This window comes from Castor canadensis, chromosome 12 (assembly GCF_047511655.1).
Source record: "Castor canadensis chromosome 12, mCasCan1.hap1v2, whole genome shotgun sequence".
NCBI lineage: Eukaryota > Metazoa > Chordata > Mammalia > Rodentia > Castoridae > Castor > Castor canadensis.
The window spans coordinates 77,142,524-77,157,815 of record NC_133397.1 but is presented as its reverse complement, the minus strand read 5'-3'; the positions used below and the strand labels follow the sequence as shown (position 1 = coordinate 77,157,815).

The window sequence follows — 15,292 nt, the reverse complement described above, 5'->3', positions numbered from 1 at the left end:
GCTGAAAAAAGAGTCACTGTGGGAATTTCTTCCAAAAATGTCCTTGCTCTTTGCCTTTTGTATCCATCTTATGCTCTGCCATTTCCACCTCCCCTGAGCTCTCATTTCATGAGTGGTACTCATCTTGTTCACTCTCTGGTTCTAGTTAACCTTTTTTTTTTTTTCATTTCTTTTCTTGGTCGTAGTGGATGCTACTCAGGCAAGAGAAGGACCTTCTCGGGAAACTTCCCCCCCGGGAAGCCCCCGCATCTGGCTGGGCAGCTCTAGGTCTTTCCTACAAAGTACAGTGGCCACTACACATTCTCTTCACCCCAGCTGTCCTAGAAAAGTGAGTATTTCTAAGTTTCTGACAGGTAAATATCACCCACCCAACTAGTTTTTTGTTGTTGTTGTTTGAGACGGGGTCTTACTATGTAGTTCAGGCTGGCCTTGAACTCAAGATCCTCCTGCCTCCATCTCCCGAGTGCTGGTATTACAGATGTGTACCACCACACCTGGGTAATTTTCAGTTAAACAGTTCTACATACCAGAGGTTGCAAAATCACATGCCTTCGAGGGGCTAGACAGGTCACATTCACTAATAAGTGAGACTGTAGGCATAAGCCAATAGGAAGTGCTGGGATGAATGGGAGGGTATACAGCCATTTAAAACAATCACAGTTTTTATTAATCTTCCAAATAATAAGCCATTTGTAGGGTGGCCTTTGGGGACAGAATCAGAATCACCATAACCCTTGGTTCATAACATACTACTGATCACTGCAGGACCCTCCTGCCTGCCTTCCTACACGCACATCGTAAAGCTGCTTCTAAGCACAAACACTGGAACACTAGTGATAATGTCCCAGCCCTGCCTGCACGCTTGTCTCTCTCAACTCAAGGTGACAAATACCATAAACCCAGTTTTTTTTTCCCCCTGTGGTTTTATAGTATCTACATATATTCCTCAAAAGGTTTTTTGGTTTTTGTTTTTTCCTCAAGAACTATTAAAAAACCACGTGAGGGGGAAAAGAGCGTGACGGGGAGTGAATTCGATAGAAGTACATTACATGTGTATGAAAATAGCAACATGAAGCCTACTAAAAGCTGTTAAAAAGAGGAAGGGGGGATTAAAAAAGAATAATATAGACAGGTTGAATTTGACCAAAGTACACTGTATGCATGAATGTAAATATCACAATAAAACCTCTTTGTATAATTAATTTATGCTAATTTTTATTAAAGCTATTTAAAAGGATGTATGTGGGTTGGGGGCATGACCAAAGTGATACAGCACCTGCCCAGCAAGCATAAGGTGCTGATTTCAAATCCCAGTACTGGGGCCAAGAGTCATTTTGTTGTGCTGTACAGCTTAATTTCACTTTAGCTTCTGTGTGATATTTTATTGTAAATGTAAGCTACACTGTATTTCTCCACATCTCTAACCACTCTTCTTTTCTGTATCCCATTTGTTGGGGAAGAGGTGGGTGACATAGAATTCTAGTGTCTGTCATGTGGACGGTATGAGGATAAAGTCTGTGTCTTCAGCAACCTGATATTCCCGTCCTAGGTACAATGTTGTTTTTAAGTACTTGTTAAGTGTGCGTCGGGTCCAAGCTGAACTGCAGCACTGCTGGGCCCTCCAAATGCAGCGCAAGCATCTCAAGTCCAACCAGGCGGACGCAGTCAAGTGGCGCCTAAGGAATCACATGGCGTTCTTGGTCGATAACCTTCAGTACTATCTCCAGGTGTGTTCTGAGGAATGAGTAGAAGGGCTTTGAAAAGAACTTTAGGTTGACAAGGATTATTGAAGAGGGTCTATCACTCAGAATTTGGTAAAATGCTAAGGTTTTGAGAATATTCAATGGTTTTACCTCATTTCCTTTTTGCCTTTTTGCTGGTACTGGGGATTTATTTCATTTTTTTGTTTTGTTTTTGTTTAGTGGGACTGGAGTTTGAACTCAGGACATGGAGTTTGCAAACAAAGCAGGTGCTGTACCACTTAAGACACACTTTCAGTCAACTTTTCTCCAATTATTTTTGGAGATCAGGTCTTGCAAACTACTTTCCCAGGCTGGTCTCAAACTGCGATCCTCCCAATCTCAGATTCCCAAGTGGCTATAGGTATAGGGATGCGCCACAGGCACCTATCTGGTGGTACTGGAGTTTTGAACTCAGGGCTTAATGCTTGCTAGGTGGGGGCTCTACCACTTGAGCCGCACTTCCAGCCCAGCTAGGCCTAGGCCAAGTCAGTCAGTGGTGGGAATGTAGAATAAGTGGGTTAGGCTAGGACAGAGCAGATGGTCTGCCAAGACATGTGAGGCAGTAAAGAATTATGAATAGGCGAGGCACAGTAGCTTGTACCTATAAACCCAGCTACTTAGGAGGCAGAGATCAGGAGGTTTGAGGTTTGAGGCTCCTGGGCAAATAAAAAAGTTAGCAAGGTTTCCCCCCCACTCTCCTCACCCTGTCTAAACCAATAAGCTGTGAGTGGTGACGTATGCCTGTCATCCCAGCTACAGAGAAGGCATACATGGGAGGATTGTGGTCCAGGACAGCCTGGACAAAAATACGAGATCTGAGAACTAAAGTGAAGCTAAAAGGACTGAGGAAGTGGCTCGAGAGATAGAGTGCTTGAGCACAAGGCCCCAAGTTCAAATGCAGGTACAGCAAAAAACAAAAGGAATTATACAAATAGGGGCTGAACAGTGGCTCACCTACTTGAGAAACAGGAGGATCACGTTTTGAGGCCCAGGCAAAAGTTAGCAAGACCCCTTCTCAAAATCAACCCGGGCATTGTGGTACACACTTTTAACCCCAGCTACTCAGGAGGTGGTGGTAGGTGGATCCTGGCCTGGGGCCAGCTGGGGCAAAGTCAGCAGGATAGAGGCTCAAATGGCAGAGTTAGGAAGGCCCTGAGTATCACACCCCTCTCCCCCAAAAAGTACACAAATAACTTTCTACCAGGCCGGGCAACATAAGGTGTCTTTGGTCAGCCTGAAAGTGGCTTGGCTAAAAGGAAGATGAGAAGGGGCAAAATTTGCTATTTCATCCTGTCAAATATCTGACAAGATGAAAGAGTGCTCAGAGTAAGAACAGTGCAAAAAAAATTCTTTGTGTAACTGTCTTATCAGGTAGATGTGCTAGAGTCTCAGTTCTCTCAGCTGCTTCATCAAATCAACTCTACCCGAGACTTTGAAAGCATCCGACTGGCTCATGACCACTTTCTGAGCAATTTGCTAGCTCAGTCCTTTATTTTGCTGAAACCTGTAAGTAGAGCTGGCTGGTTTCCTTTAGACTGTTCCTTTCTGGTACTGACTGTTCCCTTAGACCATTCAGCATTTGTTAAAACTCCATTTTTAAATATTTTGACAACTTATTTATAAAGCAAAACAAAAAGGGAATGTTAAACGGGGGCTGTCTTTGAGTTTCTGAAATATATAGGGTGTGATGAACAGATAAAAGAATGGTGTATTTAACCCTCAGAAGGAAGGATTTAAAGACATTCAAAAGTAGTTCTGCCCAGCGTTTACTTGCATGAACATCTGTTGGGTCAGGATTGACTAGTCATTTGAAAGTTGTTTTCACAGACTATAGAAAATAGAAATTATACCATGCATACTATCTGATCACAATGCAGTAAAAGTAGAACTCAACAACAAAAGTAAAGACAAAAAACATGCAAACAGCTGGAAACTAAATAACTCATTACTTAATGAAGAATGGATCATTGATGAAGTAAAAGAGGAAATTAAAAAGTTCCTGGAAGTCAATGAAAATGAAAGCACAACCTACCGGAACCTATGGGACACAGCTAAGGCAGTCTTGAGAGGAAAGTTGATAGCCATCAGTGCATATATTAAAAAGACTGAAAGAGCCCAAATCAATGACCTAATGATACATCTCAAACTCCTAGAAAAACAAGAACAAGCAAATCCCAAAACAAATAGGAGAGAAATAATAAAAATAAGAGCTGAAATCAACGAAATAGAAACCAAAAAAACCATACAAAGAATTAATGAAACAAAAAGTTGGTTCTTTGAAAAAATAAACAAGATCGATAGACCCCTGGCAAACCTGACTAAAATGAGGAGAGAAAAAACCCAAATTAGTAGAATTAGGAATGCAAAAGGGGAGATAACAACAAACACCGTGGAAGTCCAGGAAATCATCAGAGACTACTTTGAGAACCTTTATTCAAATAAATTTGAAAATCTAAAAGAAATGGACAGATTTCTAGATACATATGATCATCCAAAACTGAACCAAGAGGAAATTAATCACCTGAATAGACCTATAACACAAAATGAAATTGAAGCAGCAATCAAGAGTCTCCCCAAAAAGAAAAGTCCAGGACCTGATGGATTCTCTGCTGAATTCTATCAGACTTTTAAAGAAGAACTGATACCAACCCTCCTTAAACTGTTCCATGAAATAGAAAGGGAAGGAAAACTGCCAAACACATTTTATGAAGCCAGTATTACACTTATCCCAAAACCAGGCAAAGACACCTCCAAAAAGGAGAACTATAGGCCAATCTCCTTAATGAACACTGATGCAAAAATCCTCAATAAAATAATGGCAAACCTAATTCAACAACACCTCAAAAAGATTATTCACCATGACCAAGTAGGCTTCATCCCAGGGATGCAGGGGTGGTTCAACATATGAAAATCAATAAACGTAATAAACCACATTAACAGAAGCAAAGACAAAAACCACTTGATCATCTCAATAGATGCAGAAAAAGCCTTTGATAAGATCCAACATCATTTCATGATAAAAGCTCTAAGAAAACTAGGAATAGAAGGAAAGTTCCTCAACATTATAAAAGCTATATATGACAAATATATAGCTTTTCTCCATTATACTTAATGGAGAAAAACTGAAACCATTCCCTCTAAAATCAGGAACCAGACAAGGATGCCCACTATGTCCACTCCTATTCAACATAGTACTGGAATTCCTAGCCAGAGCAATTAGGCAAGAAGAAGGAATAAAAGGAATACAAATAGGTAAAGAAACTGTCAAAATGTCCCTATTTGCAGACGACATGATCCTATACCTTAAGGACCCAAAAAACTCTACTCAGAAGCTTCTAGACATCATCAATAGCTATAGCAAGGTAGCAGGATATAAAATCAACATAGAAAAATCATTAGCATTTCTATACACTAACAATGAGCAAACTGAAAAAGAATATATGAAAACAATTCCATTTATAATAGCCTCAAAAAAAATCAAATACCTAGGTGTAAACCTAACAAAAGATGTGAAAGACCTCTACAAGGAAAACTATACACTTCTGAAGAAAGAGATTGAGGAAGACTATAGAAAGTGGAGAGATCTCCCATGCTCATGGATTGGTAGAATCAACATAGTAAAAATGTCGATACTCCCAAAAGTAATCTACATGTTTAATGCAATTCCCATCAAAATTCCAATGACATTCATTAAAGAGATTGAAAAATCTACTGTGAAATTTATATGGAAACACAAGAGGCCACGGATAGCCAAGGCAATACTCAGTCAAAAGAACAATGCAGGAGGTATCACAATACCTGACTTCAAACTATATTACAAAGCAATAACAATAAAAACAGCATGGTACTGGCACAAAAACAGACATGAAGACCAGTGGAACAGAATAGAGGACCCAGATATGAAGCCACACAACTATAAGCAACTTATCTTTGACAAAGGAGCTAAAAATATACGATGGAGAAATAGCAGCCTCTTCAACAAAAACTGCTGGGAAAACTGGTTAGCAGTCTGCAAAAAACTGAAACTAGATCCATGTAGATCACCCTATACCAAGATTAACTCAAAATGGATCAAGGACCTTAATATCAGACCAGAAACTCTGAAGTTAGTGCAGGAAGGAGCAGGAAAACTCTGGAAGTAATAGGTATAGGCAAGGACTTCCTCAATAGAATCCCAGTGGCTGAGCAAATAAGAGAAAGAATGGACAAAAGGGACTTCATAAAATTAAGAGACTTCTGCACAACAAAAGAAATGGTCTCTAAACTTGAGACCACCCACAGAGCTTGAGAAAATATTTGCCAGCTATACATCAGACAAAGGACTGATAACCAGAATATACAGGGAACTTAAGAAACTAAACTCTCCCAAAATCAATGAACCAATAAAGAAATGGACAACTGAACTAAACAGAAGTTTTTCAAAAGAAGAAATTCAAATGGCCAAAAAACACATGAAAAACTACTCACTATCTCTGGCAAATGGAAAAGGAAAAAATGCAAATCAAAACCACACTAAGATTCCACTTTACCACTGTTAGAATACCTATCATCAAAAACACCACCAACAGGTGTTGGTGAGGATGTGGGGGAAAAGGAACCCTCGTACACGGCTGGTGGGAATGCAAGCTAGTGCAACCACTCTGGAAAACAATATGGAGGTTTCTTAAAAAACTAAACATAGATCTGCCATATGATCCAGCAATCCCACTCCTAGGGATATACCCAAAGGAATGCGACTCAGGTTACTCCAGAGGCACCTGTACACCCATGTTTATTGCAGTGCTATTCACAATGGCCAAGTTACAGAAATAGCCAAGATGCCCCACTACTGATGAATGGATCAATAAAATGTGGTATTTATATACAATGGAGTTTTACTCAGCCATGAAGAAGAATGAAATCTTATCATTTGCAAGTAAATAGATGGAACTGAAGAACACCATCCTGAACAAGGTTAGCCAGGCTCAGAAGACCAAAAATCATTATGTTCTCTCTCATATGTAGACTTCAGATCCAGGGCAAATACAGCAATGTTGTTGGACTTGGGTCACACGCTAAGGGGAGAGCACGCATGGGAGGAATGGGGATAGGTAGGAAACCCAAAACTTAAAAGTGTTTGATGTCCCCACTGCAGAGGAGCTAATATAGAAACCTTAAAGTGACAGAGGTCAATATGAGAAGGTGGCTGGGAAGTAGTGAAGAGGTCAGGTAGAGATGAATCAATTCAGGTTGTAATACTCTTGTGCATGGAAGCAATGCTAAGAATCTGTATATATAGCTATCCTTATCTCAACTAGCAAAAATGCTTTTTTTTCTTATTATTGCTTATGTCTTCTCTTCAACAAAATTGGAGAAAAGGGCAGAACAGGTTCTGCCTGGAAGTAATCAGGGGTAGGGGGAGAGGAAGGGGGTAGGAGGCAGGGGGAGAAATGACCCAAATAATGTATGTACATATGAATATATGAATAAGAAAACAAAATTGAATCACACTTATGTATAATGAGGTGCATGCACTTGAGCTAAAAATAAGGACAAAGAAAAATGATATCTTCTATTTGTTTCTTGTATCGAGTCTAACCCTGCCTTGATTTTAGATGAGGAAATAGAGACTATAGCAGTTAAATGTACTGGGGCTGATGGAGTGGCTCAAGTTGTGGAGTGCCTGCCTAGCAAGTGTGAGACTCTGAGTTCAAACCCCAGTCTACCCCCCACCTCAAAAAACAGAGCTAAATAATCTGACCAAGGAGACTCAAGTATTTGCCTTCAATCACCTCCACTCCCACAAATGGTTCCAAAAGTGACTCTAGCTATAGTGGACATAAGATCCACAACTTCCTTCTGATACAAAATTAGACCAAAAATTGGCAAATGATTGGGAACTGTAACGGGAAATGTCATATATTTCTACAGTGATTTTGTTAGGAAATTCAAGAATTGTGTTTGAAAGACTGAGAATGACTGAAAGAAAAAAGGGCAAGTTAAGAGGAGCAGAGCACTGAGGATGTAGTTCAGTGGTAGAGCACTAGCTCAGCATAGATGAGGCTCCTGTTTAAATTCACAACCATGAAAAAAGAGAAAAGAAAAAGAAAAATTTAACTGCTGGAGGCATGGCCTAAGTGGTAGAGCACTTGCCTAGCATACATGAACTGGAGACCCTGGGTTCAATCCTGATGTGGGGGCAGGGGGTGTGGAAGGAAGTGGAGCAGGAAAGCATTTTCACCGAAATGGACCAAAGGCCCAGCTGGAAAACAGGGTGTGTGAAGGAAGGAAACACAAGAGGAACATGACCTTCGAGTTAAAAAGACTAACTGTATTGGCTCAGTCATGTGATCATGTGAACCATGCAGATTCCTATAATTCATAAACTCCTAACAATGTCTCTCAGAGATCTTTACAACATTCTTTATCAATAATCTCCACAAGGAGGGGTCCAGAGAAGGCCAAATTCCTGATTTTCACCTGGACCCTGAATCCCTCAAAGGACTACATCAACAAATGCAACCTCTCAGGCAGAGAGGAAGAATGTAGGGTCAGAGTTGTGTGACAAAGAGGCAGCTGGTGCAGCAAAGCTCACTGACCATGACCTCAGGAGGAGGTTTGTGTCAAGGCTGAAGCACTGTGTGAGGAACACTATAATACTGCTGACAGTAGTAATCTGCCATATCTTCAGCCTGGAGGCTGCTGATGGTGAGAGTGAAATCTGTGCCAGAGCCACTGCCACTGAAGCGGTCAGGGACCCCAGACGCCCGGCTAGAGGCCGCATAGATCAGCAGTCTAGGAGGCTGTCCTGGTTTCTGCTGGTACCAGGCTATATGGTTGCTAATACTCTGGCTGGACTTGCAGTTGATGGTGACCCTCTCTCCTGCAGATGCAGCCAGGGAGCCTGGAGACTGGGTCATCGCGATGTCGCCACAGGCACCTGCAATCAGCAATGTACAATGATCACACACATATACACACGAACTTTATCATATACACACTGACATGTGGCATTTAAATGCACTTTCTAATGGTATTATAACATAGCACAATATTTGGTCCATTTTGAAAACAGTCAATTATTTACCACTGCATCTTAAAATCATTTTTCAAATCTACAAAGATATTACTGTGAAGAAGTTGAAGCACTCAAGTTTCTCACCAGAGACCCAGAGCAATAGGGACAAGATGAGCTGGGTCTGCGACACCATCTTGCTGCCCCTGCCTGCCTGATACAGCTCAGTTCTCACTGCAAATACCTCATTTATGAATTTTGAGCAGCTGGATTTGGCCTGAGGGGCTATGCAAATCAATCAAAAAATAAAGAAGCAAATTGTCTGGGAAGTAGGTTGTAACTGTACCTGATGTAAATTTAAGAGTCAAAAATAGCATCACACAATGTTTAAGTGGGTGACTAGAGAATATACAGAACTCTACTCAGAAGTTGTAAATTAACTTAAAAGTTCTAAAACCACAAACCACTAGATGATCTATAAAAGGATTGTAGCAGGATGAGGGAAATGGATTGAGTTTGAGGCCAGCCTAAACTATACAGCCAGTCCCTGTCTCATATCCACCGCTCCCCACCTTGAAAAAAAGGACTTAAGTTTAAAACCAAAAATATATATAAAGTGTTGACTTTTTATTTTTAATTAGCATACATTGATAGTATGCTAATTAAGGGGTTTTCATTATGATAATTCCATAGATGCATACAGAATACTTTGAACAAGTTCACCTCCTTCATTATATTCCCTTAACCTCCCTTCCCCTTTTTCAAACATTTTTTAAACATTATATGTTGGGTTTTATTACTTGTCTTTGTGGGAGGGGGTGTAAAGGATATTTCTATTCTCCACACTCCTCTGTACCCATTCTTTTTCCCCCTCCCCCACTGTGTTGATTTTTGTAAAAATGACAGGCTAGGTACCTCAGATCAACAATCCTGGTAAAATAATATACATGTTAGAAAAACAACAAGAGTAAGAAAAAAACAAACAAAGGAGATGCTGAGAGGAAGGGAGGAAGAAGTGGGGAAGAAATGATAAGAAAAGACAGTGACACTTGAACCAATTTTTTATGATCTGTGACCAAAAAATGTCCCAGGTTCAAAGCCACTCTTATCCTGAAGCCATTGAAGAACACCACAAACATCTGAGCTCCAGTTTCCAGGGGTCAGATAGGCAAAGACAGGTCCAGAATTCACTGTGTGGAGAGCCCTGTGGGACATTAATTTAAGACAGAGCTCACAGGAGCTCTAATCCCAAAGCAAGTGTGAATCAAAGAGAAGCTGGAAACTTTTAGAAACTGCAGGAAACTAAAAGAGGTTTCTAAGTAAATTAGGAATGGAGAGGAAAAAATAAGATTTCCTTTGGAAGTAATGTATGCAGATGAAAACTGACAAGAGTTTTTTTACTGAAATACATGGTCTAGAGGAATTTAGAACTCATAAGTCTTGAAATTGGTTTTAGATAGCCTTACCGATAAGATGCCCAAGTGAAAACCACTCTGGAGTAGCATATAACCATCTTAAGTCATAAATAAACCTAAGAAATAATTTTTCAAGGGACAATAGACTACCAAGTCAGATAGTCTTAGCATCCAAAACTAAAAAAATATAATCTGAATGTTAATGAAAGACAATACAAATAACAGAGCAAGTTTCTCCCCAGTCTTCGGATTTTGGAATTATGAAAAACACTTTTAGGAAACAAAATACAAGTTTAACATTATGTGCAAAATACAGGAAGAAAATTAAAACATCAATGACTGGATATAATGACTGACAGCTCTGACTATTCTATTTATTTGACCTATTATTTGATCTTGAAACTTTAGCATTAAGCCAGAAATATTATTGACAACCAAATATGTATTTTAACTTTCCTGCTTTATCAATATCATCTTCCCTTTTTGCTTTAAATAGATATTTTTGGGAAATCATTTTTCAGGTATAAAGTAATAAAATTAATTCTTATGGAAGATTCAAGTTTCATCTATGAACTTTTAGGAAGTCAAATGGTTTGAGGTTTGAGCAAGTTCCCAATTTCTAAGGCCAAGATTATGAAAAGTGAATAAATCAGCCCAACTTTCTTACAAGTTGTCATTTCCCTATACCCTTATTAAACTTTATAATTTTGTTTGGTGACTTCTCCAATGAGCTCAAATTTTTCTTTGAATTCATTTAGTCGTTGGAATTTGCAGTGCATGAAGGTGACCAGCAGAGGACAGCAAGTGTCCACTTGTCTTTCAAAAGCAGCCTAACTCTTCTACTTGCCCAGAGAGTCATGAATCTACAAATGAACCTACACTTGGCACATTTCATAACAACCAATTTTTGTTTTCATTTAATATTTTATTTTTACATTTGTAAACTGAAAAGATGTCATGTTTTGACACGAGATCTCAGTATGTAGCTGAGGCTGAGAACATGGTCTTAAAATTTTTTTAATTTTAAAAATCAGACATTTAAACATACCTGCTTCTAGTAAGAACAGCATGATCCTGGAATAAACACAGACATGAAGACCAATGAAATAGAATAAAAGACCCTGACACAAACCCATGCAACTACAGTCATCTGATTTTCCACAAAGGTGTCCAAAATGTGTGCTAGAGAAAAGATAGCCTCTTCAACAAATGGTCTAGGAAAACTGGATTTCCATCTGCAGAAGACTGAAACTAAATCCCAGTCTCTCACCTTGTACCAGCATCAATCCAAAATGGGTTAAAGATCTTAATGTAAGATCTGAAACAGTGAAATTAATCCAGGAAAAAATGGGGAACACATTGGACCACATAGCCATAGGTAATAACTTTATGAATGGAACTCCAATAGCTAAGCAATTAGGAGAAAGAATTGACAAATTGAACTACATGAAACTGAAAGTTTTCAGCACAGCAAGGAAAACAGTCACTAGACTGAAGACACAGCCTACAGAATGGGAGAAAATCTTTGCAAGCTATACATCTGACAAGGGATTAATAACCAGAATATTCAGGGACCTCAAAAAACTGACCTCCCAAACAACCAACAACCCACTGAATAAATGGGCAAATGAACTAAACAGATAATTCTCAAGAGAAGAACAAATGACCAATAAACACATCAAGACATGCTCAACATCCTTGGCCACAAAGGAAATGCAAATCAAAACTACATTAAGGTCCACCTCACCCCAGTCAGAAAGGCTATGCTACCGTCAATAACACAAACAACAACATATGCTGGTGAGGATGTGGGTGAAAAGAAACACTTCTGCACTGTTGGTGGGAATGTATATTAGTGCAACCGCTATGAAAAGCAAAAAACTAAAAATAGAAGTACCATATGATCCAGTGATACACTCCCAGGCATATATCTGAAAGAATGTACTCCAGAATATGATAGAGTCACTTACACACCCATGTTTACTGCAGCACTATTTACAACAGCCAAGCTCTGTAAGCAGCCCAGGTGCCCCACAACCGATGCATGGATTAAGAAAATGTGATATATATACACAGCGAAGTTTTATTCAGCCATAAAGAATGAAATTATTTTGTTTGCAGGTAAATGGATAGAACTGGAGAACTTCATGTTAAGTGAAGTAAGCCAAGCTCAAGAAATCAAAGGTTGTATGTTTTCTCTCACATGTGGAAGCTAGACTTATAAGTTAAATGTATATATAGAAACATACATGATCATATATACACAGAGAAATATAGATAGATAGATAGATAGATAGATAGATAGATAGATAGATATATCTATATATATATATATATATAGTGACAGAGAGAACAAAATTTGTTAGTGAGTCTGTCTAAGGGGGCTATGGGAGGTAGGAGAAAGAATGAAAAATATTGGAACAACCCATCTATATATGATGATAATATAATGTACTGTACAGTAAGCTGTTGAATATAAGTGGAGCATGGTGATAGAGAATGAGTAAGTAACAGAGGGGAGAAAGTTAATTTGATAAAAGCATGATACATACATACCTGAAGTACCAAGGTGAAACCCCTTGGACTATCAATACATACTTAATTAAAAAATAAAGTGCAGGAGGGAAAAATAAATCTTTTCCAGAAGTGGGTACCAGTGGGTAGGGGTGGGTACAAGGAAAGGGGGAATGAAGGTGTATATGGTGGATGTATTTTGTACCCATATACAAAAATAGAAGAATAAAACCTGTTGAAATTGTTCTAAGAAGGGAGGAAGAGGGAAAATGATGGAGGAGGGTAAATCTAACTAAGATATATTTAAAGCACATAGTAAATATCACAATGTATCCCCTGTACAAAATGCTAATAAAATCATAAATAAATAAAAAATAAAATAAAGGTAAACCATAAAAAATAGACATACCTCCTTCTGAAAGTGATTAGAAAGAACATAGAATCTGATGGTAAAGGCATCACCAACAGACTACAGCAAGCAATAGTAGGTTTTAAAGGCAAGGTCAAAGAAATTTATGCAGAAGCAATAAAGAAAAAAACAAGCATAACCACAACATCAAGAACTCTGGGACATGATCAACAGACTAATCCTAAGAATCTATGGAATGGAAAAAGGAGCTGAGATACAAACTCATGTACAGAAACTTCTTCAATTCAATTTTAGGGAAAGATATGGACATCCGAGTGCAAGAGGCATTAAGAGCCCAAAACACACATGACCAAAAAGGAACTTCTCCATATCACATTGCAGTTAGAATTCCAAGTCTACAGAACAAAGAAAGGAAATTGAAAGCTACAAGAGAAAAACACCAACTTACTTATATTTAAGGGAAAATTCATCAGAATGACCTCATACCTCATGGAAAATTTCTAAAAACCAGGAAATCATGAAATGATATATTTCAAGCCTGGGAAGGAAATAACTGCCAATCAAGATTACTATATCCTGTTAAATCAGTGGAGAAATACATGCCTTCTAAGATAAGTACAAACTAAAATAATCCATGACCATTAAGCCATATTACAGATGATACTTAAAGGAATCATATACTCAAAAACACAAGAGCTCAGAAAAGAATAAATTTTATGAGAGGATTAGATAAGCACATGAAAACTAGGAAAGAATCAAACATGTTCAACCCAGTACATTAGTAAACTCCTAAGATGAATAAGGAAGACATAAAAATGAAACTTCAATCAGCCAGGAAAATACAAGACAATTATAGGAAATAGCAAATACTTTGCAATAATAACCCTAAATGTAAGTCCTCTTAACACCCCATTCAAAATACAGATTGACTGACTTGATTAAAAAATAGGATCCAACTGTCTGTTATCTACAAGAAACAACTTCACTGGCAAGGACACATAGACTGGAAGTGAAAACTATACCAAGCAAGTAGAAATAGAAAATAAGCAGCAGTAACTATACTCATATCTGACAATATAGACTTCAAGTCAAAATTAATCAGAAGATACAGAAAAAGTCACTACATATTAATAAAGGGATCAATTCACCAAGAAAATATAAGGATTGTTAATATGTATGCAACAAAAATTGGTATACCCAATTTCACAAAACAAACACTGTTGGGCAGAGAAACAAACAGGTCCAGAAACAGTAATAGTGGGTTATTTCAAAACTCCACTCTCATCAATAGACAGATCTTCCAGACAAAAATCAATGAAGAAACTTCAGAGTTAAACTGCATAGATCAAATATAGATAGACATCTACAGAGTGTTTCACCCAACAGCTACAGAATACACATTCTCCTCAGCAGTTCAAAAATAGACCATATTTTAGGCCATAAGATAAGTCTTGAAAAATATAAAAATATCAAAAGTATTTAATATATCTTAATAGAGTGTAATTAGAAATTAACAGCAAGAGAAACTAGGCAAACATGTGGAGATTGAACTTTTGAATATTCAGTGCCTCATTGAAGAAATCAGTGAAGAAATTTTTTAAATTTGTATAATCAAATTGTGTACAAACACAATTTACCAGAAACTTTGGAATTCAGAAAAGGTATTTCTAAGAGGGAAGTATAGAGCTATGAATGCCAACAATAAAAAGTCAGATATCTTGGAGTCTTTGTTCCCATTCCTGCACAAGGGCAGGAAATGTTTCTCTTTTTCACTCCTCCCACCTTATCTATACGTCATCCTGTTATACACTAAAATGAATCCTTGCTAAAATTTTAAAAAATCAGATATCTCAAATTAATAGCCTAACTTGCACATCTCGGTTTAGAAAAGCAAAACAAGCCAAGCCCAAAATTAGTAAATGCAAAAGAATAATAAATATCAAGAATTTAATGAAATGTAGGCTAAAGAACACTACAAAGAATCAATGAAGAGTTCATTCTTTAAAGTGATAACAAGATTGAAAAACCCTTAGCCAAACTAACCATAAGAAGGAGGGAAAAGACCAAAATCAATAAAGCTAGAAAAGAAAAGGGTGATTTTATAAAAAATAAAACAAAATAAAATAAAATAAAATTCAGAGAATCCTTAAAAAATAGTTCAAAAATTTATATTCTTTTTATTAGCATAAATTCATCATAAAAAGGGGTTTCATGGTGATATTTACATACATACAAATAATGTACTTTGATCAAATCT

The 15,292-nt window shown here is 37.9% G+C and overlaps 1 long non-coding RNA gene and 2 gene segments (V, D, J or C); 2 read left to right on the top strand and 1 right to left on the bottom strand.

The window, feature by feature from the left end:
- The window catches only part of LOC109699244 (immunoglobulin kappa variable 4-1-like), a 935,238-nt gene that overhangs the window by 884,110 nt on the left and 35,836 nt on the right, over positions 1–15,292 (top strand).
- Positions 171–3,496, top strand: LOC141410434 (uncharacterized). Its single transcript, XR_012439786.1, has 3 exons — positions 171–328; positions 1,550–1,727; positions 3,114–3,496. It is a non-coding gene; the product is annotated as an uncharacterized lncRNA (long non-coding RNA).
- LOC109699246 (immunoglobulin kappa variable 4-1-like) lies at positions 8,032–9,032 on the bottom strand. The segment is given in 2 exon segments: positions 8,032–8,661; positions 8,884–9,032. Coding segments are annotated over 2 exon segments (366 nt in total).